The sequence below is a fragment of the Dermacentor andersoni genome, chromosome 1 (genome assembly GCF_023375885.2).
Source record: "Dermacentor andersoni chromosome 1, qqDerAnde1_hic_scaffold, whole genome shotgun sequence".
Taxonomy (NCBI): Eukaryota; Metazoa; Arthropoda; class Arachnida; order Ixodida; family Ixodidae; genus Dermacentor; species Dermacentor andersoni.
This window is the reverse complement of record NC_092814.1, coordinates 290,646,836-290,671,111: the sequence shown is the minus strand read 5'-3', so window position 1 is coordinate 290,671,111 and position 24,276 is coordinate 290,646,836. Positions and strand designations below refer to the sequence as shown.

The 24,276-nt window shown below is 47.0% G+C and overlaps 1 protein-coding gene across 1 annotated transcript; it reads right to left on the bottom strand.

The window, feature by feature from the left end:
• Positions 1-14,481: 14,481 nt before the first annotated feature.
• On the bottom strand, positions 14,482-14,991 carry LOC126548341 (neuropeptide Y receptor type 5-like). The gene has a single exon (XM_050196484.1). It carries the CDS (start codon positions 14,989-14,991, stop codon positions 14,482-14,484), a length of 510 nt encoding a protein of 169 aa, XP_050052441.1.
• Positions 14,992-24,276: the final 9,285 nt, after the last annotated feature.

Genomic DNA, 24,276 nt, shown 5'->3' with positions numbered 1-24,276 from the left:
GACGAAAGACGGCGCGCTTCCTTCCCAATTCCCTCACTTGCATGAGCGAGACTGAGCCGCGATCGCAGCTCTCCCTCGCATGCTTTCACTCGCACATACAGAAACGGCACGCGACGACGATTTCATCGCCCTTGGACCTCATACGGAACCACACGGCGACGCCAACGCCAGAAATGCGCCTGAAATGTCCGTATAATTGTTATCGCAATAACAGATTCTGTTGCGATGAGAAGTATTGAGCTTCGGACAGGCCCACTCTTGTTGAAGTGGACCTCGTTCAAGTGTTGTAAATCTGAGAGCCGAAGTGATGCTCGTAATGCCGTAGCACGTTCTTTATATAGGTCTGATTTCGCGTAGCAAAGAACACATATGTCTGAGTCCGAGGATCCAATTGTGACACCAACAAGTCTGGCACCACTATTGCTCCTACCCCGCTGGCTGCTCTGGTAAAAGGATTTGATCAAGTAAGGGCACCAGCAATATGCTAGACTGAAGTTGTTTCTGTGTGACGCACTTCCAGCAAGTGTTATTCTGGTGAGGTTTAGTTTGAGGCAGCACTGTCTCTCCTACGTGAGGGTTGTAGTTTGTGTGGAATAAGCTACACGGCGTGCTAACACGCAGAAAAAGAAACTTTAGCTGAACAGCTTTACAGGGTTCTGCAAAGAAAGAGCCGCCTGCTCCAGTTAAACTGGATACATGTTTGATGCATTCTTGAGCTCATTCATCTTCCACTTAAAGCGCCGTGTTATAGCCGGCAGCTACACAGAAATTTTGCGCTATAGTGAAACGCTTACGGACACGTTCCCTCATCCATAAGTTTCAGCGCTCTGCGAACTGTAATGAATCCAAAATTGGCGACATGGATAATGAGCCCAAGATCCTCGTATGGGCAGCGAACATCGTGTTGATATGCAGGTCGTTACCTAAAGAATCGCGTTGATCCAGATTTTGGTTTGCATGGCATAAACCATCCGGATACATAGTGCTGCTGACACTGCACGTAAACGAGTATCACGACTCAATGCTGCTGCCTCATATTCTCAGTCATTGTGACTACGTTCGCCTTGTTTGACCGCGCCAATACAAAGCCTGTTTTCTTTTTTTTTCTTTTTAATTCGAACACAGGAAAAATTCACCGACGATACGATACTTCCTAATGCGAAATTTGAGAGCACTCTATACGTGTTTTTATTCTGCGATATATTGGCTGGCGCAGACAATCTGTCTCGCGCGGCACGTTGAAAACGTAGCAAAGTATGGCGCGACTACCTCGGTAATCTGGAGATCGCGAGTGGCAGCGCGAGGGTAACGCACGGGCCCGATTTACAGCAGTCGCCGCAGACAGGCTTCCCAGACGACGCGCGCTACTCTGGCGCCATCTCGTAGTCATCGTCACCGCACTACGCTTTTCTTACCCGCCTCCTCCACTTTCCGCCTCATGGTACCGTTGCACCCTTCTAATCCACTTTCGTCCTCGCGTCTATCATCCTCCGCGGCGCTCCACGTTCGCTCTTTCATCCATCGCTATGCTCGTTCGCTCAGTTACGCCAATATCGCCACTCGCCGCAGGAATGGGAACCTAAGAGCTGCGCACTAAAAGGAAAAAAGAAACGCTTACAAAAGTTACTCGAATTACATCACTACGGATGAATTATCTGAGCAAGTTAGTATCAACTGGAAGAAAAGAATTCACCTACGGTTACGATACTCCCCAATGCGAAATTTGAGCGCTCCTCTGAAGGCGTTTTCATTTCGCGTTATATTGAGGCAAAGACTATGAGAGAGACATGTAGCAGAGTCGGCAATGGTCGAAAATTTGATCTACGGGTCAAGCGCATCGGCTTTTATACGTGACTCATCGAAGGTTCCGGTGTAATCACTGGTGCCGCGTGGCTTCCAGAAACTACTACACAATTCGCGTCACGCATACAATCAGATTACAAAACAATCGCGAACCATGACAATCGAAACAAACGCGAACGAGACTGAACCATGCAAACCAAACAAGCGCGAGCGAGAGCTGACGCGAGCAGACGATAGTATGAAACGAGCGTTACGGCTGAGACCAGTGACGAGTACTCATCGCGTGGTTGGGCGGGTCCGCATGCACCAGCTTCCCGCGAGCACGTCACTGAAGGCGCTGCTCTCATCGGTCTCCGCCGTTCCCGGCTCGCGTCTTTAATACCCCGCTCCGCCTTCGCTCTTCCAGCGTTCGCTGGGCTCTTTCGCTCGGTTACGCCTCCGCCTCCGCGGCCGCCGCCGCCGACGCTCACCGCAGGAATGGGCGCCTAAGAACTGTGCTCAAAAACAACGCAACCCATAAACTAAATAAACAAGTCGCACTAATTAACTTCCTAGTTACCAAGCTTGCGGCACATTTTCATGACGAAATTGAAGGGGATCGTCGTAAAAGTCTAGTTCCCTGTTTGCACATTTCAAATTGGCCATGTGGACCGAAATAAGTCGCATCAAATCATTCGTTTAATTTACCTGATTACGCACATCGAACCGCGAGCCGTGGCTTTCTGTCCTACCCTTGTGTTATATAACAGCGTGGCGTAAAATGAAGCTGCCGTTGTACTTACTCCGTCTTCTCACAAACAAATTCCCATCGACGGTTTGCGTAACTCCCAGTTGGATCGCTTCAGTCGTTAGTCGCTAGTTATCGTTAGTCGCTAGTCATCGTTAGTCGCTTCAGAAGCAGGGGCAAGCTGGAACGTTTTCTCGCGCCGAATAGCGAAGCTTCATTCTACATCGCCCTGCTACGTCGCAGACATTGCACTGCAAGCCGCGTTTCGAAGTGTTGCATACGTAATCAGGTGAATGGGAGGAATGATTGGGCACCTGTTATATCGATTTACATGGCCGTGTTGAAGCGCGCAAACACGGAACTAGACTCTTTGAAGATGCTCCGCAAATTTTCAATATAAACGTGCACCGTAAAGTTTGTAACTAGAAAGGTGATTAATGCAAATGTGTGAATTAGTTAATCAGATGCTTTGCCTCCTTTAAATGCGGATGCATTTCTGTGCTTACGCAACGAGAAGAGCCCTCTATCCGTCAGTCCCGTAGACGATCGCTTTGAATATAGCTCCCGCAGCAGCAAGCAAATTCACCTTCGTGCGGCCACTCGCTTCAACGCCAACCAAGCGGCGAGAAAACAGCCCTTAGGCAGCTGCAAGCACACGGAGCACTCTGTCCCTTTCTCAGATTGCTTTCAAGATACAGGCCTGCGCGTCTCTCATCAACGCTAAGTAAGCGGCGAGAACACAGCGCGCGAAGCTATCAGCACGGCACGTAGTGTCGGCATCGCAGATCGCTTTCAAGATGCGGTCCGCGCGGCCGTGCCACGCAGCCCCCGCGGAAGTAGGCTTGGTCAAGGTTCATAACGATTCCACAAGGACGAATAAGGCGCTAAAGAGCGATAACAGCTTACGATTATCGGAACGTCACTAGCGCACCGGGTGCTGCCACCTGCATTACTTTGTTGCGTCATCAGTGCACTTTGTACCACCATCCGCACCAGTTCGTGTCGCCGCAACGCTGTCGTTTGTACTGGCGGGATGAAGTTTCATAACATTGATAATGACACTGGGCTGCGTGGATATTAGCAATTTGCACAATGCTTACGCATCTGTAGACAACTCCTACAGTAGTTTCTGAGCAAATATTTTCTTTTTAGAGCGCAGCTCTTTGGCGTCCGTTCCTGGGTTTCGCGTCGTCGTCGGCGTTGTCGTCGGCCTCGTAACCAGCTACGCCCCCCTTTCATCCCCCCAGCGCTAGCAGCGACCGACTGATACCGCTGGATGCCGCTGACGCCGCTAGAGATTCAAGATAACGTGACTGCATAGAACACCGTCGCCGCCATGCAGAAAGAGGAGGAAAGGGTCCCCCCCCCCCTGTTCTTGTGTGGCGGATAGGGTGCTCTTCAGTTGCCGACACGCCGGTTATTTCACGTAGGCCCCGGCACGTCGACGAATACGTGACCACCTTCCCACGGCTAGACCTGGTTCTTAGCGCTGCGGAAGCGAGGGTATCATATTGTTTGTGTCGGCATCGGCGGCGTTGTCCCTGAAACCAACTCCGCAGCTGGGGTTGACTCACTATCGGCGTCAGCGGCATCAGTCAGTCGCTGCTATCTCTTCCCTCCTCCCTTTATCGTGTTGTCCGCTTGCTGCGCGCGCTTCTGCCCCCATCGTTTGCCGCTGGGTGTACACGCCGCCCCCCTCCCCCCTCTTCCTGCGAGTCTCCGGTTGTCAAAGCGCCGGCTCGAACTTAATTCCTTTCTTCGCTCCTCCTCCAATGCAACCCCTGTGCGGTGGCAATCAGAGAGCCAGATCGGTGGCGGCGGATCTGTATATGTGCACCGCCCGAGCCGAAATTGCCGCTGCCGTTCGCCCTGTGCGGTGGCAATCAGAGAGCCAGATCGGTGGCGGCGGATCTGTATATGTGCACCGCCCGAGCCGAAATTGCCGCTGCCGTTCGCCACTGCGAAATTATCTGCCAGTTCTTTCTGAGCCATGAGCGAGACGACCGATGGAAGTCCTCCGTCTGCTGCTGCTGCTGCTGCTGCTAAACGAGCTGCCAGAGCAGAGGCCCAGTGCCGTCGCCGTCAGAATCCAGAGGTGCGTGCCGCCGAAGCAGAAGCTTACCGTCACCGCCGTCGAGATGATCCAGGAGTACGCGTCGCCGAAGCAGAGGCTAAGCGCCGCCGCCGAGAAGACCCTGCCGTTCGCGCCGCCGAAGCGGAGGCTCATCGCCGCCGTCGAGAGCAACCAGCAGTAAGCGAGGCTGAAGCAGAAGCTCATCGCCGCCGCCGAGAAGACCCTGCAGTTCGCGCCGCCGAAGCGGAGGCTCATCGCCGCCGTCGAGAGCAACCAGCAGTAAGCGAGGCTGAAGCAGAAGCTCATCGCCGCCGCCGAGAAGACCCTGCCGTTCGCACCGCCGAAGCGGAGGCTCATCGCCGCCGTCGAGAGCAACCAGCAGTAAGCGAGGCTGAAGCAGAAGCTCATCGCCGTCGCAGAGAAGACTCTACCGTTCGCGCGGCCGAGGCCGAGGCCAAACGCAAACAAAGGCTCGCAAACAGTCAGGGTGCAACAAATGCAACAAAAAAATTCTGTGATAGCGCATACATGTGTTGCTCGATTTCTTTGCCTCAATCTGTCGAAAAGGTGAAACAGCTTATTTGCTGCGCTCAAATTTCGCATTAGGAAGTAACGTAATCGTCGGTAATTTTTTTTTGCAGATGATGTCCGCTGGGGCAGGTAATTAATCAGTAGTGGTGCTAATCGAGTAATTTTAGTGCGCTTTTCAAGAGAAAATTGTTCCAAATAAAAGAAAGAAACAAAAAAATCTGCAGGTTCGCCCGAAAGCCGAAGCCTCGATTGCGATAGCAAATTGGTAGACAGCTATACGGAGTAAGGATAGTAGTTTTGTCGGCCGTATAAACTTGGAAACATTCGCCTACCAACTGAATTAACAAGCATTGTGTCAGCGTGCGCAAGCAAACACGAACACATCACACTCCATGCGCGCGGACACTCGCTCTCTAAACGCTGGTGTGAGCAAGCGCGGCTGCAGTAGAGAGCCAAGTAACCTTCGTGCTGTCTATCAATTCAACGCAAGGGCGGCGAAAACAGCGCGCACTAATGTATGGACAGGGCGCACGCGACCGCGCGCGGCCGTGCAAAGTATGCACTTGATGGCGGAATCGCAGCCGTGCCCCCTCCCTCCCGTGCTGCTTCCCCGCTTTCCTCCCTATCGCGCGCGAGATTGAGCCGGCATCATCAGTTCCCCTTGCGCCCGCAGTCGCGTAAGATGCAGTTGCTGCCGAAGCACAACGCCGCCTCCCTTCCCCCCACCCCCATCCTTTTGGGGGACGGAAGACGGCGCGCTTGCTCTCCCCTTTCCTCCTTCACGAGCGCCAGATTGAGCTGCAGTCGTCGGCTTCCCTCGCGAGCTTTCACTCGCACATACAGCATGCGATGCGCGGCGACGATGTTATCGCACTTGGACTTTATACGAACATCACGGCGACGGCAAAATTCGCCTGGAGCGTCCATATAATTGGCATCGTAATGAAAAAAACTATATGCGACCACGACACTGAGGCAAGTCATATGTAAATTTCGGTGCATGCAGTGTTGTTACTATATACCACGTCACTATACAGCTATACTATGCCACTGACGACGCTGACACGGCCTACAAATATAAGTATAGTCGTAGTTTGGCTGGCTGTCGTACCGACAATCCCGACTTATATCGTCTAGCGATCGCCATCAGGCTGGCCTCCGATCATCGTCAGACCGGTGTTTGATAAATCTGTCGCCCAGCAGAAACATCGCAATAAACATGAACCCTGATGGGATGATAGTGCTTCTATCTCCATTAGATGTGTACTCAGGGATAAAGAGAAACATGCTTCTCAAACCCAGACGGCACGAACTCTGGTAGACTTATTTGTGAGCCGTGAATACGCGCAGATTTTCGCCGATGGCGGCTCCTTTGCGCGAATGTTAGACTTAACAAGCCCTCAGAATTTGTGAACGCGTATAGCGCTTCTCGGGCATATTGAGCAACACCAGCGGAAACAAGTGCCTTTTGACTTGAGCGTTCCTCATGTTGGTTTGAAATAAACTACTTTTGACATCGTAGGAAACACTTGCAAAAGATGGGAAGCGCCCGCGGCATCTCATGGTGTCAACAGTGCTATGTCACAAGCGTCCGCCCTATCTCGCGCTTCTCTCTGTGACATGAGCCTAAACAGCTTACTGAATTTGTAGATGTTGCTGAGTCAGTACAATATTTATTTCCAGTGACGCACTGCTTGCGTTTCGCGCTCAGCGAACATCAACCGGCGTCTCCTTCAGTGAAGCTTCTGGTAAACAATGCATCAGCAGCCACTATACATAAAGCAGACAACTCGAGAAATGCTCGCGGTTTAGGTCCTGGTTTAAGCTCCGAATGCGTGAGACGACGGGGCAACCAAGCCGTTCACTGGTAGATGGAAAAAAATATTTCCAGGATATCCACATAATATAATTCGCTCATGTTTCATACACTGGTCATGTTATGTAGAAAAACACACGGTGTGCGAAATGAATAGTTTCTGCGCAAAAATATGGGGCCATAGTCTCCTTAAAGATTGTGGTTGCGTTAACACTGTCTGCATGCTTTGAATACGAACTACTGGCAATAGCTTGGCGAATATTTCGAGGTAGATTATCCCTTCTCGGTTGTAATAGACTTCGAGAGAAGCCGAATAAGTTAAAAAGAAATTGCGTACAAATTATACATTTCTTGCTGACAGTACAGACAAGCTGAACATAAGATACAATCAGATATGCCCGCCCTCTGTCCTACGAGACGCCCACTACTGCTTTTGTCACAGACGAACATTGGTTAAAGAACTAGATACTTAAACGAGACATTAGTGTTGTCTTTTCGGTGCTGTGCACATGTTTTATTAGAAAAAAAAGGAAAAGCAGAACGATAGCTTTCTTTTTTTTCTAACGTGTGTGGTTGTCGCACAGAGGTGCCCTCTGTCGTAGTCGTCCTGGCTTGTAAAGCATTGGATTGAAAATAATGAGGACACCGCTACAGTAAGCCATGATGGTAATGCTTCCGGACGTGTGCCAGTTGCTTAGGAAATTTCGCAGTGCACGTGGTGGCCACAGGCTACGAATGGCCCGCGCAACGGTAATCGTATAAGTGCTTTACCTTTCAATGTGCATTCATGGTTTCTAATTATTATGCTTTTTTAAATGTCAGTTTTACTATTTCGTAATTAAGGTGAACGATTAGCGAGTATCGTGCTGACCTTCTTTTTTGCTTTGTTTTAAGGGCATCTAGTGGATAGAGAATTGAGGAAAGTGCTACCGGCTTGTGTGAATGCAAAGACAGGCAGCGGGTGCGCAGCGTTTTGCTCTTGAACTTCAGCCTCAGGGTGCCTTGAGTGCCGGTAACCAGCCTAGCTTTCTTTGAATATTTACGGCCTGACCTGAAGAAATAGAACGCGCATCATACGGGTCCTAATGAGAAGACGATATTTTACAAACTATGCGATAAAATATTTCTTTCTTAGATCACTTATATACTAGAAAGTATTCAATGCAATGTTTATGGATGATATTCGTCACTATGAACAAAATATGCGACAGCCATTGAAATGCTTCTAAAAGCGTGCCATCACACATTTCGTTCTTTTCAATTCTTCCTATTCCATTGCGGAGTCAGCTCTTTTTTTTTTTAGAAAGGACAGTTCGCTCTGTGGAATAAAAGTGGTGGCGCATCTCATATCATCTCAAAATTATTTTCAGGATATCCACATAATACAATTCACTCATGTTCCACACAGTGGTCATTTCATGTAGAGAAACACACGGAGTCTGAAATGGATAGTTTCTGTGCAAAAAATACGGTGCCTTAAAGATTGTGGTTGCGTTAACACTGCCTACACGCTATGAGTACGAACTACTGACGGTAACACGGCGAATTCCCCATCGAGGTCGATTGTTTCTTCTCAGTTGTAATAGGCCTCGAGGGACGCCGTATAAGACAAAAAGAAATTGCGTACGAGTGACGTAGTAGGTCCAACAGTGGGTCTGCAGTGCGTACAGCTGTCTAATAATTTTCTATCGCAATCAGTGCTTCGTCTTTCGGGCGAAACTGCGACAATTATGACAATCATCTACCTTGCAAGTGCTCGTAAATTTTCTTACGACTTTGTAATACTTATCCCATGGCACACGCATTGGCTCTATTAATACGAATATAGCCTATTTTCATGTTGCTTTTTTCGGAAAGAGGTCTGCGCCGATAAATGCTGGCAGGAAGCGTCCTGATGCGAACAGCGTAGCATGTGACGCTCGCACCGCGAAGGGTTGTGTGCGCTTGCATTGTCGCCGACCTCGCCGTCATAAGGCGCTGGCATGCCGTGGGGTGGACGCTCGCGTAATATTACGAACAAGTCGTAGTTTCACTGGAAAAGCGAAGCATTGCGATAGCAAATTGTTAGACAGCGATACGAAACGAGTTCAATAGCTTTATCAGGTGCATAAACTGCTGTACACATTAGCTTACTGAACAAATTAGCACGCTTCTACTCGGGCATGGAGCGTGGGCATTCACATTTTAATGCGTTTTACAGGTGCGAGAAAGTACAAATTCTGCCCGGAGAACTTCTTTCGAGTAAAGAAGAGAGGCATTTCCCCCTTACTGATTACTAGGAGTAACACGGTATGTCAGTTCTTGTTTAGATACCTGGAACTTCATAACGATGGTGAAAGGGCGCACACAGACGTCGTGAACAAGTCCTTGGCGGCTGCCTCAGCACATAAGTGTGCCTTTCGCGACGTGGTATATTTATTGCGGACTGTCTCCTGCAACTTGGTATTTTTTTTTAAATGCGCCCATGAACTTTTAACATTTTCCCCTATGAAAATCTGGTGTCTTAACACGAGCTGTCGGAGATACTCGCACATGTTTAGACTTGGCTCAGTTTCTTTTTCTAGGGATTGAGTACTTTTCTCTATAAATAGTCCGACGCAACATGTTAAGCGCGTTAGTAAAGTGTGCTGTATTAGGCAAGCTGAACTTCTTTTCTCTCTGTATAATGAAAGCACTACGCATGCAACAGTTTAGGTTTAGCGCTAATAAACGCTTTCCATGTGGTCGGTCGAAGCCGGTGATAAATAAGGACCATGTTGAAAGGCCAAGTATCGCGGAATAAGACAGCCTTTCGGACATCTGGTGACCTACACAGCGCCCGTGTTAAGTAGCGAGGTGGCTCCAAATATGAAGTGATAAATTACCCTTCAAGTGCAGCGAGCTACTTAAAGTATCCAGTGTCGAAAATGTTGTTCTGTTTGAGCAGAGTTTTGATCTAGCGCCTAAAACTTTCAACGACAGTTTCTCTCCAGCGCTTGTGAACGAGCAACCTGACCTATACAAGGGGCCATTTTCGGTGTTTACGCTTTCGTACTCACACTTTCTGAATAGGGGTAAGTGCGCCGAGCTCCCAAGATTTATTATGTTTACGTTGAAACGGTTTTTTTACCGGTATCTTTAGTTGTGCATGGCTTATCACAGGCCTTTCTTCTACAATAAAAACGCACGTGACGAAGTAATCAATGGTACGCCTATACTGAATCGTATGAAGTCGCTGCTATCCAATGCACGGTGTATTGCAGGGTGCACGTGCGAGAATATATATATATATATATATATATATATATATATATATAGAGAGAGAGAGAGAGAGAGAGAAAGAGAGAGGCTTTCCTACATTAGTTCTTACTTATAAGCAGCATCAAGCATACTGCCTAGCTTTACTATTGACTTTTGCTTAAGGGTGTTTCAGCATACCACCGTAAACCTGTGGATAAGGCTAGGTTGTTATTTACTACTGAAACTCCTTTCCGATTTATGTGCTGCAGTGCGCGAGATTAACAAAAAAGCAAGCTTCCACAAGCGTAGCCAATGAGGAATATATATTAAAAAAAAGGAGATAATGACGACAACTGCGGGAACGTTGGAAAGTCCGCAACGCTTGTGACATTGACCGATGCTTATCTTCCTTTTTCTTTACATTTTCAATGCCGGTAAGCAACGAGCACGTGGATTTCAGGAGAAGTGGCAGCGTTTTGACTATGCATGTCGTGTAAGGAGAACTCTTGACTCCGCGAAATGGCCTTCTATCACAGCAAGTCAAAAGAACATTGCTTGACATGCGCATAGGTTTATATGTCGCACTTATCAATGCAAAGCAGTGCCTAAAAAATGAACCGCGCAGGCAACATAGTGAGAGAAAGAGAGAACAAAGGAAAGTTGTCTCGCCACGTAAGGAGAAGCACAAGACGGACCGACAAAGAAACGTTACAGTGAACCGCTGCTGTATACCGACAATCTCTTTCTGCCTGTCCAGTATTTGCACGGTGTGGTCCGGCATCGGAAGAGCCTTACCTATACATGTCGAGGGGCAGATTGCGAGAACGGGCGAGGTCCTTGTACTTTACCCTATTAGCTCGGACCTCATGTGCTCGTGCATAGAGGGCCTGCAGACGTCGATTTCCCTTTATCTCCCGCGACGCGAGCAACTCCGCGAGCCTTAGAGGGCCCGCATTGTAATTTCGGCCAAGTGGTTGCTCGCACACACTTATCCGGCTGCTGCTGCCCCACGGTGTGTTGCGCGTAGTGCAGTTGACAGGCGCGCTAAGGAATGGTTGGACGTGTGCGACACTTGGGAAGAGACGTCAAGCGCTCTTGTGTGCGACACCTAATACGGCCGCCTGTGCTGTTGGCCGCCTGGAATGTCACCCGCTTGCATGGCGGGAACGCTTGTCAGGCGACACAGAAGGATTGAGAAACAATTTACGCTTGTCTCAGAAGAGAGCGTAACGCTGCCGGTCATCGGTTGAGAAACGGCGTGGTTCTTTCATTGAATTTCGTCTGAGACTGCACATAGTAAGGACGTTCTCAAACCAAGTCCGTCGTAACAACTCATTGCTGATGTTTTCGAGCTGCCCTGTCATCTCAGGCTTGCTCATTGAGAATTATCACGAGATTCCTAACAATTAGTCTACTAATAAACACTTACAATTTGCCTCTTGCAAGCCATTTATAATTAGATTGCGTTCTCGTGCCACCTATAAGTCCCATAATTCGAAGGCGCTTTTAACGTTCCTTCGAGATACTGGTCTCAACGAGATACTTCAATTCGGTATGTTCTTGTACGTGCGTGTGACGTGTAGCCTGTCTTGTGTGCACCATTTCATTTATCGTCGTTTTCACATGTCATAGCGTGTTAGGTGCGCTGCCAGGCAAACCTCTCAAAAACATTTTTTTTCTATATAGGCTCTCTCCTATAATTAGTTGTTATCTAAAGGCTGTCTAACGTAACACTGACCAAAGTAGGCCACCCACGCAGGACAGAAAGGCGGCGTCCGCAAGCGCGGAGCCTTTTTCTTTCCCATCGCCATCCCCACGAAGAGTGTGCTGTTCTTCGCGCTGTCGTTCTCTGCAGGGATGCGCGAAAATTTTGCAGTTCTGTACTTCGACACCGCCATTGTCGGTTGCAGCTCTTTTGTGCTCGAGTTGCCATGTTTTTTATTTGCCCATGTCACTTTGCATTTATTTTTTCTGAAACGCGTCATCCATTCACCACCTCCTTTATATTAAAAGAAAAAAAACTGCTGCTTGGTTCTTTATATTTTATGCGCATATCGCTCAAGATATCGAGCTCCGCATAGAAATAAAGGGAACATGATCCTAAGCGAACAAACGACACAACGCTGCTAACACGAATTAAAACTAAAAGTATAAAACGACACTGAGAACCACATTAACGCAAAATTTATATAAAAGATGGCCCATGTGATGAATTAGCCTTGCGCCAGTAACGGGAGCGTACCCTTCGAATTTTAAAAAGACGATTGCGGACGTCGGTCTACGCCAAGTGTTTCTTTTTCGCGTTGTAGGTGAGCGTACAACAGAAAGTCAAGCTTCGGTGAGAAGTGTTTTTGTTCTCTTTGTTGGCCTCACAGAATTGATAAAATTCGACACTGCTAGAAAGGTAATTGAATACTAAAGCGCCAGGCCACCTCGTGTCTTACATTTTTTTCATCTGAAAATCATACGTATCGTGCTAGAGCTCCACTTATGGGTAAGCGCGATGTCAATTATCCTCTTCAACGACTCATTACTGCGAAATTCTTTCACTGTGGTCAGAAAAAAGTATACTATTGTAAGTAAGTGTGATGTGCAATTTTCACCGTAATGCTTGTTTTCCTAAATCTAAATAAATCAGCATTATGAAATCTGGTGGTGGCGGGGAAACTAATATACGTGCTTGCCGCACACCAGCGTGGAGCACACTGTACAATATTAAAATTAACACCTTGAACAGCGGGAAATCATAACTTTGTATTTTACCATATCCAAGTACTGGCTACTGTGCAGCATCCGGTATAATAACTGTTGAATAATATGCCACGATTTGAAACAGCCAAAATATTTTTGCCACATACCCGGATATCACAGGAGTCTATTAAGAAATGTGAATGAGTCTACGAAGCAAACTTGAAACGTGAAGCTTCGTCTCTGGCTGTCCTTGGTAATAATATGTTAAATAGCCTGGCGTTTCATTGTGAAAATAATGATAGTAGCAAAAATCCAGTAAGAAGATTCCTTACTGCACTTTTACTACGCTTCATAAATTACGTACAAAAAGCGAGAGAAAATGCAAAAAAAAATATATTGTAACGGCAGCAAGGAACCTTAACGCGCTCTAGAAAAATAAAGTTCAAGCTCTGGCAACATGGGGCAATGTCGGTGCTTCTATTCTGTCACAACCGCAAGGAGTTGGCATGTTGAAGTCCTGAAAGAAACTCGCATCACCTTCTAATTTTGGCATGGCAAACGCTCACCCGCGGCCATTGGCATATAATAGTTGCTAGCCTTACGCAGCCAGTAACTATTATCACATGGAATAGCTGCCCGCAAACACTAGCAAATGTGTTTATTTTATGAAAATATGAATCTACCTTGGCCACTTTTGAAAAGAAGCAATGTGCGAAATTTTCGACTCATGCAATATAGCGTAAACCGTCAAGCATGTTGTCATGTCATAACACTTAATCGGTTTTAAGCGAAGCTTTCATAGCTGTTTGTGAAGAACACTGCTGCTGCTTAGAAACCATTTACAAGTTGAGACCACATGACACAGATCGGTCTTTCCACTGCGAACCGCCTCTCTCAACATAAACATGACGTCCTCCATCATGCACAGGATACGCATGACGTAGAACGAATGACAACGATAGAACGACCGCGATGGCTAATCTCACAGGAAGCCAGGATTAAGGCGGCGTCATAATTGCTAAGGGAAATTTGGAAGGGATCGGCTGTTTGTCGTTACATAAAGTAACTCCGTGGCAATCATACTTTCAGTTTTCTAAACCAACACAATTGATTATTAGTTAACGTTAAAACCGGGCTTAGTGCTAAATTTTCAGAGCTCGGAGAAGACTATTGACAATACATTTATCGAGATTTGCAGATATTTATGTGCAGGCATTTCTTTCAGGAGCGTGTTTTTCATTTTCTTTAGCACGTCAGAGAGAGTCTTGATGAAAGCTGCGTAGACATTTATAATCGGTACATTTGCTTGTGTGATAATGCTTAATGCGTTTGATTACAAGCACCTTCCGCCTAAGGATTTAAGATACGCTGACAGCAGACTTAAAGCTTTGTGTCAGTAAGCTATTATAAGCCGCGGCAAAAGTAATGTTTGGGGATGATAACGGCAAAGCATAAATTTGAGAATGAATGCTACAAACAGTGCGAGGAGTACCAATTACCGCACAATAGTACTGCCAACTCTAATCGAATCTCGAACATTTATGTCCATCGACAGAAGAATAGTTCTTATAGGAATAAACACAAGCACAAAACCTTTGAGCGATAAGCTCTTGGAAGTACTCACCGGTCGATGCCGATGGCGGTAAGCGTATAGACTGAGACTATGACCGACACGTGCTGCATGAACAGCACGACGGGGCAGAAGAGCGGCTCGAAGATCCAGCGGCCCAGCATGAAGTCGGTGTAGGTGAACGGGATGGAGAACACGGCCATGGCAATGTCCGACAGCGCCAGGTTCACCAAGAACAGTCTGAGTTCGCGCGACGACCGTCGGCCTAGCACGAGCACCACGATGACCATCACGTTGCCGCCGAGAGCGAGCAGTGCGGTCAAGCTGTACAGCACGATGAGGAACGCCTGGAGCTCGAAGCCCAGAGCAATCATGGGAGGATAATCGTCAGCCGTGAGATTAAGCCGGAACGACGGCGCTGTCGAGTTCTCTTCGGACGGCGCCCAGGAACCTGAGGCAAGCGTAGGGTCGGTGGCTGCGTGGCCCAGAGCTGCCGAAAGATTGGCGCCCTTTGTCAGCGCTTCCGACACCGTGGGTAGCGGCATCACTGGCAAGGCCATGGTCAGGGCCGTCGGTATTCGGGCCGGAGATTCTTGATTTACAGCTCTCCTTGAACTTTCTTAGACGAACTGTACAGCAACAATTGCTGTCGCTCACCTGTTTTAGATGCGGGCTTGCGACCCGCAGCTCGGGTTGCACAAACTGATTTGACGACCACCGCCGGTTTGTGGTCCGAAACGCAGCGCCTTTCGCAGTAGTTTTGTATTTCGAAGCAAAAGCTTATTTCGACAAAGTGCCAGTTTCCGGTCACCAGCGCTTGGAAGCCACTGTAGGAAAGCGTTTGGTGTGTAAGATGATTTATAGGTTCGCGCAGTAACTACGTTGTCACTACTTTGAACTAGAGCACGAGTACTCACTGTACAGATGGCAGAAAAGTCCCATCAACGCTAGGTCAGTCTTCGGCCCAACTAGCCACAAAGTTTGTACGACGAGCACACCCGGAAAAAAAGAACAAGAACGCACCTTAATGTCCACAAAACACCAATTCCAGTTGGCAATATTGCTGCATTTCGCTGACTGTTGAAGAAAAAAAAAGAAAATATAGCCAGAGAAGTCGTTCAGCTCTATTTATCTGCTATCGCACGTGTCGGGAAGGGTGCACTAAGATCGGAAACTGCCTGTAATGAGGTATAAATGTTTAACACAGACTGGAAATTAAATACACCGTTAACATAAGCTTGCTCTCCTGCGCAGCTGTCTTGAAAATCCGAAGCAACAGGTATCTCGAGTACACAGTTCAGCACGGAAATGTGTGAAAGTTGGCTGGTGAAGTCCGCAAGTACGCACACTTGACGGGGGGGTTCGAGACACTGACGGAATTCACGATGAGTTCGAACAAACAGGCCGGAAGCCGTGCATCGAACGAATGATGTGAGACTGGAAGCTGCCGCTCGGAGACGGATCACGCCGACGGGAACGGACCGCGCCTTTGCGGGACGCACAGCGGGCTGCAACCGCGCGCCAAAGACCGCGTTTCGCTACGAGTAGGGAGATGCCTTTCCCTGCTGTTTTGTTCGCTCCTGCCTTCCCTCTCGCAGTGCTCACCCTTTCCATGCGCGCCCGCGCACGGCGTTTGCCAGGGGGCGCCACTGTCGGCAGTAGCCCAACGACGCTCCCGGCTTGCCCGAAAAAAAAAAAAGGAACCGCGCGTGTCGGCACTCATTCATTCTACGTCGGTTTATTCGCTGACCCATAAATAATCAAGCAGACCCAAATTTTGACTCTCTCCTACCCTGGCGCTTATTTAACGTAAGCGAATGATTTATTTGTTCACACAAAAGTTGGCCTATTTCTTTGCACGTTCGCTGTTTCCTTCCTTCTTTGATTGGTCGGTGCGTTCGTTCATACCTCTATTCATGTACACGTTCGTACACAGAATTTTTCAGCGAATGATTTCTTGACCGACATACGGGCACATGTAGACATCAGCATAAATGACCCTTAAGTACAGTTAACTGAAAAGAGTTTGCTCTTCCTGTGTTCAGTGTCTGCTGGCTTCTTATACACGGCCCTTGTGTGCTGCACTACGAACACTAAGGGCATTGATTGCACCAGATTGCGAGCTTCACTGTCCATATGCATAGAGTCCCAGCATAATCATCTGCTTCCTGCAGTAAACAAAAGTTAAAAGGGAAGTACACTGAAGAAACTGCCAACGAAGAAGCTTGCTTTTAAACAACCTAGTTATAAAGAAACAAGATCTGTCTGCGTACCATTTGAGCTTGTTTTCTCTTTTTTTTCTCTAGGGATGTTCGAATGCAGAAATTTTTGTATAGAACCGAATACGAGCGTACGAGCAAAACTTCCTTCGACTGTCGCAATTAAAAACCGAACCTATCATTTCTACAATAACGTGAATATAAAGGTCGCGTGGATTCCATCGGGGGTAAAAGACGAAGACAGCTTATTTTCCTTGAAACATTTAATGCCGTTCAGATCTAGACGTTCGGTCAACTGAGGAGCCTGAAAAGGTGGAGCAACTGAAAGGTGATCGTATATGGCACACTACCTCAATAGCAGTAATGGAACTCAGGAACAGCACGATGCACGTTAAGCACTGTGTTCATTGAATGGGCAAACTGAAATACTACAGCTCTATACGCAGTTTTGAGGGGTATTCAAACGTGGCGAGATGGCCGAAAGAATAAATTGATTTGCCTAAACCGAGAATACAATTTCATAAGCTGCCTCAAGACTTGGTGTTGGTTATTGATTTACATGAAACTGCTGAGCAGAAGTTAGTTGCTCCGTGCGTTTTCTGAGCAACTGTGCCTCGGCGCAGCAACCACGGCTATCCTACGCATAATCATTGGAAACAACCAATACTTGCATCTGCCATTCTCCCTGTCGACTCCAATAAGTGTTTTTATCGCTTGTAATCTAACTGAAACAAATATTCGACAACTTCAAGTAGTGAATTTTTGAAATGAAGGCGAATCAAATAGAAAAACTATTAGATCAATATTCGGAAATGATAATATTCACACATTGCTATATTTTTTTCATTTTTGTCGTGCAACTCACTCTGCGTGGTGAATGCACCGTTACATTTTTTAAGAGCAATATTTGGAAGCTGTTACATATATGTGGGATCCTTCGTTTTAGGGGTTTATGCTGTCTTCAGATTCGGTGTGTCTGTGTGGGGGGGGGGGGGGGGGTGCTAATCGGGTCCAAAAATTTGGGATTCTGTTGTCTGGCAAGCCAAGGTTAGGGAGTTTTCAGGTATTTTTTTTTTTACAAACGATTAAAATATGCAGTGGTATCCTTTTGCACCCAAGTGTTCTATTTAAACACGCGAACTCAGTCACCAGCACATCAAATCACAGAGAGCTTCTCGCAAGTCATGTGAAGAACTCATCGCAAGAAATCTTCGCTGTCAGGCATTATTAAGACAATTAAAGAATCCACGTTAACAAAAACAAGTAGAGACGAGTTTGGTGATCGCTTCTTTGTTATCTGCAGTTCTTTTAACGAAGGAATAAAGCACCAGAGAAGTAGCACACACCGCCATGCTTCGCAGAAGGTGTGATGATTTCCCTTACATGTGCTTGTTGTCGTACATTATATAGCGCATTGGGGGCATTTCTATGTTCATCTTACTGGAGGGGGGGGGGGCACTCGGGCATTTTGTCGTTGACTGATGTTGTCCTGTTTTGCTGGTTCCTAATATACTCGCTTGCAACAAAATTAATGCATTACAAGCTAGACGAATTAGCCACCCTTCTATTAATGTAACGTAGTGAGGTAAACATCCTTTCAGCATCACAGCTACCATTCGCAATGCAGATAAGCGACAGCGCGGCGTAAATTAGTTTCCTAGCGCATTACCGCCACTTACCTGTATGTTACGTGCGGGAAATACTAGGAAATATACCGCTGTCACATTCATGTATATGCGACTACTAAAAGATTAAGATTCCTTTTAGTAAACATCGGCAAACGCTAAATACGTTCTATATTTGTATACGCCACTTTCCGATGAAGTGCTAGGTGAAAACAAAGCATATACTAAATTCATATAGTAATAATATTAATAATATAATTTCTTTCGTTCACAAAAGGTGAGCAGCGTTCCAGTTCTGTAGCACCTGCATTTATTATTATCCTTTACCAAAGGACAAACTTAGGCAAGAGATCAGGTTTAACGCTATTTTCGCAAATTTTGTTCTTAGAGGAAAAATGGGGTATTATCGGGTACTACCAGAAAATGAAGGACCCTACATGCGTGCCTATATACTCAGCAGATATGGGCACACTCATGAGGGCAGGCCCTTACAAGGGCGTATCCATCCTCATGTGCCCTGACTCTCACGGCGTGAGGTGTGCCCGAGGAAAAGCTTGAAGTCGGAAAGAATGCAGGGGTTAGGCCGGGTGAGAGAGGGCGAACTTCGTGAGTTGGGCGCGAGAAGGGGAGAAGTGAGGCTGAATGAAGAATCGGTGATTCAGGCCACCATAGTAATCTGCATTACGCGCATCTCGAAGCGCTTGACATTTGATCGCGAAGCATGGTAGCCTGGTGTCCCAGTGTATGAGACGATGAGATGACAATGAGACGACATTCGGCCGATTTCTGTTGACCCAATCCAGGCAACAGCAATCTCTGTCTCGTTGGTGTCCCTGTCACAATGCATCGATGCGAGCCGTATACGGGTGGTCGGGATGGCCACCGAACTGGCAGATTCTGACTCGGGGCCGACAGTCAGACTTTGTGGTAAGGCACGACGGCATTATCTCCGGGCGATATGGTTGCCGTGGATTTTTACACGTGCGCCTGGCTATTAAACCGAAACTTTTTTTGAGAGCCCTCGTGGATTTGTCTGACCGTGCCTGGGTGCTGCTGTCCTGCCTAATAGCTATCTAAAAAACAAAGAAAAAGTTAATTATATCCGTGTCCGATAGTGGGATCGAACCTCGCGCCCCCAGGTCATCAACCCAACAAACTAATCACTGGTCCTAATTTTCTTTCCTTACGTGGTATTTATTGCATCACGTACAATACTATATGCGAGAAGCGTGCAAGCACTAGAAAACACATTGATGATGTGCACCACGTGATTTATAGGTCCTTACTAGGCCACAACTGCACGTACACTTGTGTTGCGCCAACGTCAACTAGCTCTTCGAGACGATCGCCGCGTGTGTCAAATTGCGTAACACGGGTGGACGAGAACACATGCGGGGCCACTCATTAGTTTTGCGTCGACGACAGAGTAATGAAAACTGCTGGCGAACTTATACCTGCACTTGATTAACCGCTTCACGAAAGCTTCCCTTCTCACAGATTCTAAGGTGCGCGTTGGATCTGCGCACATTCTGTATCTCTTTCATTCCTTATCGAAAATCGTTTTGTTACCAGTTAATTCAGGTTGTTACTCAAATAAATTATGATGCGACCGTGTGCGTAAGTTGTAGTATTGAGCTTGTTCATCTTACTGCCATGCATTTACTGAGCAGCTCTATAAATAAAGTCAGATTCGCATCACGCGCATTGCGCCCCGCAGAACAACCGAATGGCGTGAATCAGAAATTCACTTTCCTGTAACAAATTACGGAGAACAGAAGATATTGTGTGCCATGACCTTCTGTGTTTCTTACGTTTTATAAATTTTTTCGCCCGCAGGCGGCGTTGAACACACACAAGGTTAAAATAAATGGTGTAAAACTTGACAATGTAGGCGCCAGTCGAACTGCAATATATAGTTTTTTTTTCATCGCAGCATGTCGTTTAGAAGTCCAGCGAGCGTACAATGCAGCTTGATCATGCATATTCGTGCATCGCAAAGATGGCCCAGATGGAAAAGAGAGGCCACGAAAGACAGCAATTCTTCATCGTGTCTATAGTCTTTCTATCCCTGCCCTGCTTAATGTGAGATCTCACGCTCCTTAGACACAACGTTTTGTAATGTTTTGCAAGCAGGAAAGTCTCCTTCAGTGCACCCCCCAAGGAAGTACGATCAAAGTCCTCTATACAAGGATTTCTGCTGGAAATGTCTCTGTAGAGAGCCAACACCTTTCCATTTGCTGTTGCAATAGTTCCACCAGCCCATAATATCACCATTCTATCGCTGCTAATGGTTTAAATACCTTACTGTGTGGCCTTTGACAGAAAAAGTCAACGAAGGGTATAGGCTATCTTTGGAGATACTTGAATTTTCTCTGGGTCTACTTGCACTGTGTAACAAAAGTGATTTACTGTTGGAATGTGAATTAATAGCAATGTCTAGTGCCACGCGAATAAAACCCAATAATATGAGTATTGCTACTCGGGGTAGACGACGAGAGACAGACTCTTGGAGCCGACGAAGAGAAGACAAAAAGGTTTATACATTACTTACATATAGCAGGTAATAGGCTACCATCAATGGTCAGGCGGCGCAGCGATTGACTCAGCCGTCAGCGCCACCCTGTCAGTTCCGCGAAACACCGCGAGGCGGCGACTTCTATGGAGGCATGCTTTTGCGGCGCTCGTTTGAAACCTGCCGGTAGTTTCAAATTGTGATTTTAAGGCAATCGAATACATCGAGGCCCATTTTCAACCACCGACGTTTGAGAAAGGGGGTCAACTTTACGGCTACAACCATGTATATCGTCTAAAAGAGGTAAACAGCACGGACATCATAGCGAAATGCGTAAATTAAATTAAATAACTTATGGGGTTTTACGTGCCAGAACGAATTTTTGATTGAGGCATTGCACAGTGGAGGAATCCAGAATAATTTGAACCACCTGGGTTCTTTAACGTGCACCTAACTCTAAGTACTCATGATGTTTTGGCATTTCGTCACCGTCGAAATGCAGCCGCCGAGGCCGAGATTTGAACCCGCGACCCGGTGCTTAGCAGCCGAACACCATGGCCAATAAGCAACTATGGTGGGTCGCCAAGTGTTTGTCACAACAAAGCAAGCATCCTTACGACGGCGAACTCAAAGTAAGTTAACAAATAATTATTTTATTCCACTTAAGTGAGCAAATCCGGCCGTATACGTTTTTTAACTGTCATCTGTAGCTCTATTACTTAGCGTGCCTTGCATATCACAATTGTAGAGGTTATGGCGAATTGGTAGGTGGGTGCTTTTTTTCTCAGTGAACAAAGGGCTTCTACCTTATTCTGTTATCGTCGTTCCAGCTCCAATGTGAGAGGCCATCACCGCTGAAGCATAATGGAAAGCAATCAGCTGAGACTAAACAATGTGAAGACTGAACAAATGTGTGCTAGCGTGCGTGAGAGAAATGCTAATTTGCGATTACTCGGCGTGGGCTGCGGTGCACTCCAGCCTTAGTTCTGTTGCTCTGAGCGCGAGAAAACATCGGCATGAATGAGCCCGGTTTCAGCAGTCGCGTCTTGATCCTGGCGCAGAAACGAGCTGCACGTTGGCTTATTAAGGCACAACAAAAAGCACAGTGCGTAGAAAGCTCCAGCACGGAGCGCTTACGAAGCTACATTTGACAAGTAACAACCAGTGCGCGTTTGTGTTGGAGTGAGACGAGCTAAACAAGTACCTAAACCAATTTGCAACAGCGGGGATCAGTTCACGCGTTTTTGTGCAGTTGTCCCTTTATTGTGCATTTTTACGGATGATACTGCTGGTTATTGTTTCCGCCTTCTTATTTTTGCATGCACGTCGCAGATTACGTAACAAATATTCTCAAGAGTGACACGAACCGCGACGGTCCACTTCAGCCACCAGGTTGCTTCCCACGTTTTTGAAAGGAAGCGGTACAATTTGATGCCGACATTCCCTCCGCAGTTGTGACAATCCATAACGCAGTAGTATGTGCGCTTGTTATTTCTGTTCACACTTATCAGGGAAGAGCTGCCGAGAGGCCACGGTGAGTCCATTGAAAAATTGAAAAAAAAAGGCTTTCAGGCGGGCCGGAGTGCCTAACGGGCAGTGGCGAAATGGCGGAGAGGGCCTACTCGCGGGTGCTCACCGCCGCTGCTAGGTGGCGTGACAGTTACATGTACAATACAGTTAAACAGTTCATGTACAGTTAAACTTGATTGCCGGGCGCCTATAGCATACAAGTAGCGGAGCCGAAGAGTGCACCAGACTGAAGGGGCGCCTGGGGGCGACTCTCTCCCTAACAATGGGCCGGCTCTGCCTTAAATCCCTTTGGGCGTACCATCGTCGGCAAGACTAGGCAGGACCGGCGCTGTCGTCAACCTCGTCGGTTTCCTCTTTCGTCGAAGGAGAAGCTCAAGCTGCATGAACTGGTCTCCACGGCAAGGGTCAGTCGTTCTGTGGAATTCTCAAGCCTGCCAATGGATTCGTCGTGGTGCTCTGTGTCTCCAGAGTGCTCAGTTCGACCAACAGAAAGGGTGCGGCAGTTCCCTGGAACTTTGCCGGTTGTCACCAAAGGCAACCACTTCAGAAGAACGAGGAGGGGAGGGACGAGCGCCCTTTGCCACGATGTAGGCACGCAGTGTGACACAACAATGTGCCAAAACCTCCGATTGGCACTATCACTATTCACAAGCCAAGGGTGAAGACGTTCCTAGTCATCAGCGGTATAAAATTGGAGGGATACGGCAGATTGCTTTTTGTTCGATTATGAATGCAAATGTTTGTTCATTGATAAGCTGACTCCGAGCGATTCCATCCATAAATGACACTCTTATTGTCGTTGTTACGCCATACAAGTATAAAGATTTTGAGTCACTCTTGATGTGTGCGCAACATAAGTATCTGGCCATAGCGTGAACTTGGTCATTTTCCACTGCAGCAGCTTACTTGCCCCGCTTGTACGAGTATCGGTCAAACTCAGCATACCGTTTGGTGGCAAACAAACCACAATAAACAATTCGTATCATCACAACATGCCCAAGTTCCTAATCAGCTGCCCTACGTATTAAGCGGGTCCTGCTAAGAGGTGAACGCAGCCGGTGCGTTGTTCGTAGCTCTGCGCACATATATCAACATATATTAATTATGCTCATTGTTTAGTTGTGTCGATTTATATTTTCAATTTTCACTCGTGGAACAGTAAGCTGTACATTTAAACGCACAAATTGAGTGCGATGGCGGATGACACATTATCGCTCGCTGAGGGTGAGGTAAGGTGCAATCAGGAAAGTTTTGCATTTAGGGTAAGGGTGAGGTGAGTACGACGGTTGGATGCTGAGGGTGAAGAAGAAAAGCAGAAAATTAGGACATTTGCCCGCCTCTACTTCTCAGATATAGTTGGTGTTTTATTGAAGCACCATTCAGACAATTTGTAGCAGTATGTTTTATAGACAATGCGGTAAATACAAGGAATAAGCGAGAGGAACACTTGCGGTAAACTTCAAAGTGTTTCGATAGGTTATGCGTACAAAGTTCGCGAAAGCTATCTCTATTTTTTCAAGAAAGGCCTATGTCTCGGAAAACATGCTGTTTTATAACGTATGAGAGAATAGAACATTAACGTGTAGCTTCAGTGAACAGAAAATATCTCAGTACGAAAGCACTTCGCTTAAATGGCTTAGAGTTCTAGCCCAAAAGAATGTTCTACTGGTGCTTATTTATATGACCTCTTTCAATATTTGTTGTATGTGCAAACATTAGAACAGTGAACTTACTGCTGAAAAGGGAGTATTGCATTTTGCTCTAAAGCGTACCCGTGCTCACGATAAAGCGGATGCACTCTTACTTGCACAAAAGGGCACTCATAGACTTGCAAGTGTGAGACATCGCATGTTCATTTTAAATGTACTGGCATATCAAAAATTGCTGGCTCTCCCGTAATCGAGAGTACATGTAAGCGTGAAATGGCAACCGGCAAAACAGATTGGTTGGAGATGATAC

Bases quoted from the DNA above. Each gene is read 5' to 3' on its own strand.
- LOC126548341 (XM_050196484.1), bottom strand. From the start codon at position 14,991: ATGGCCTTGCCAGTGATGCCGCTACCCACGGTGTCGGAAGCGCTGACA.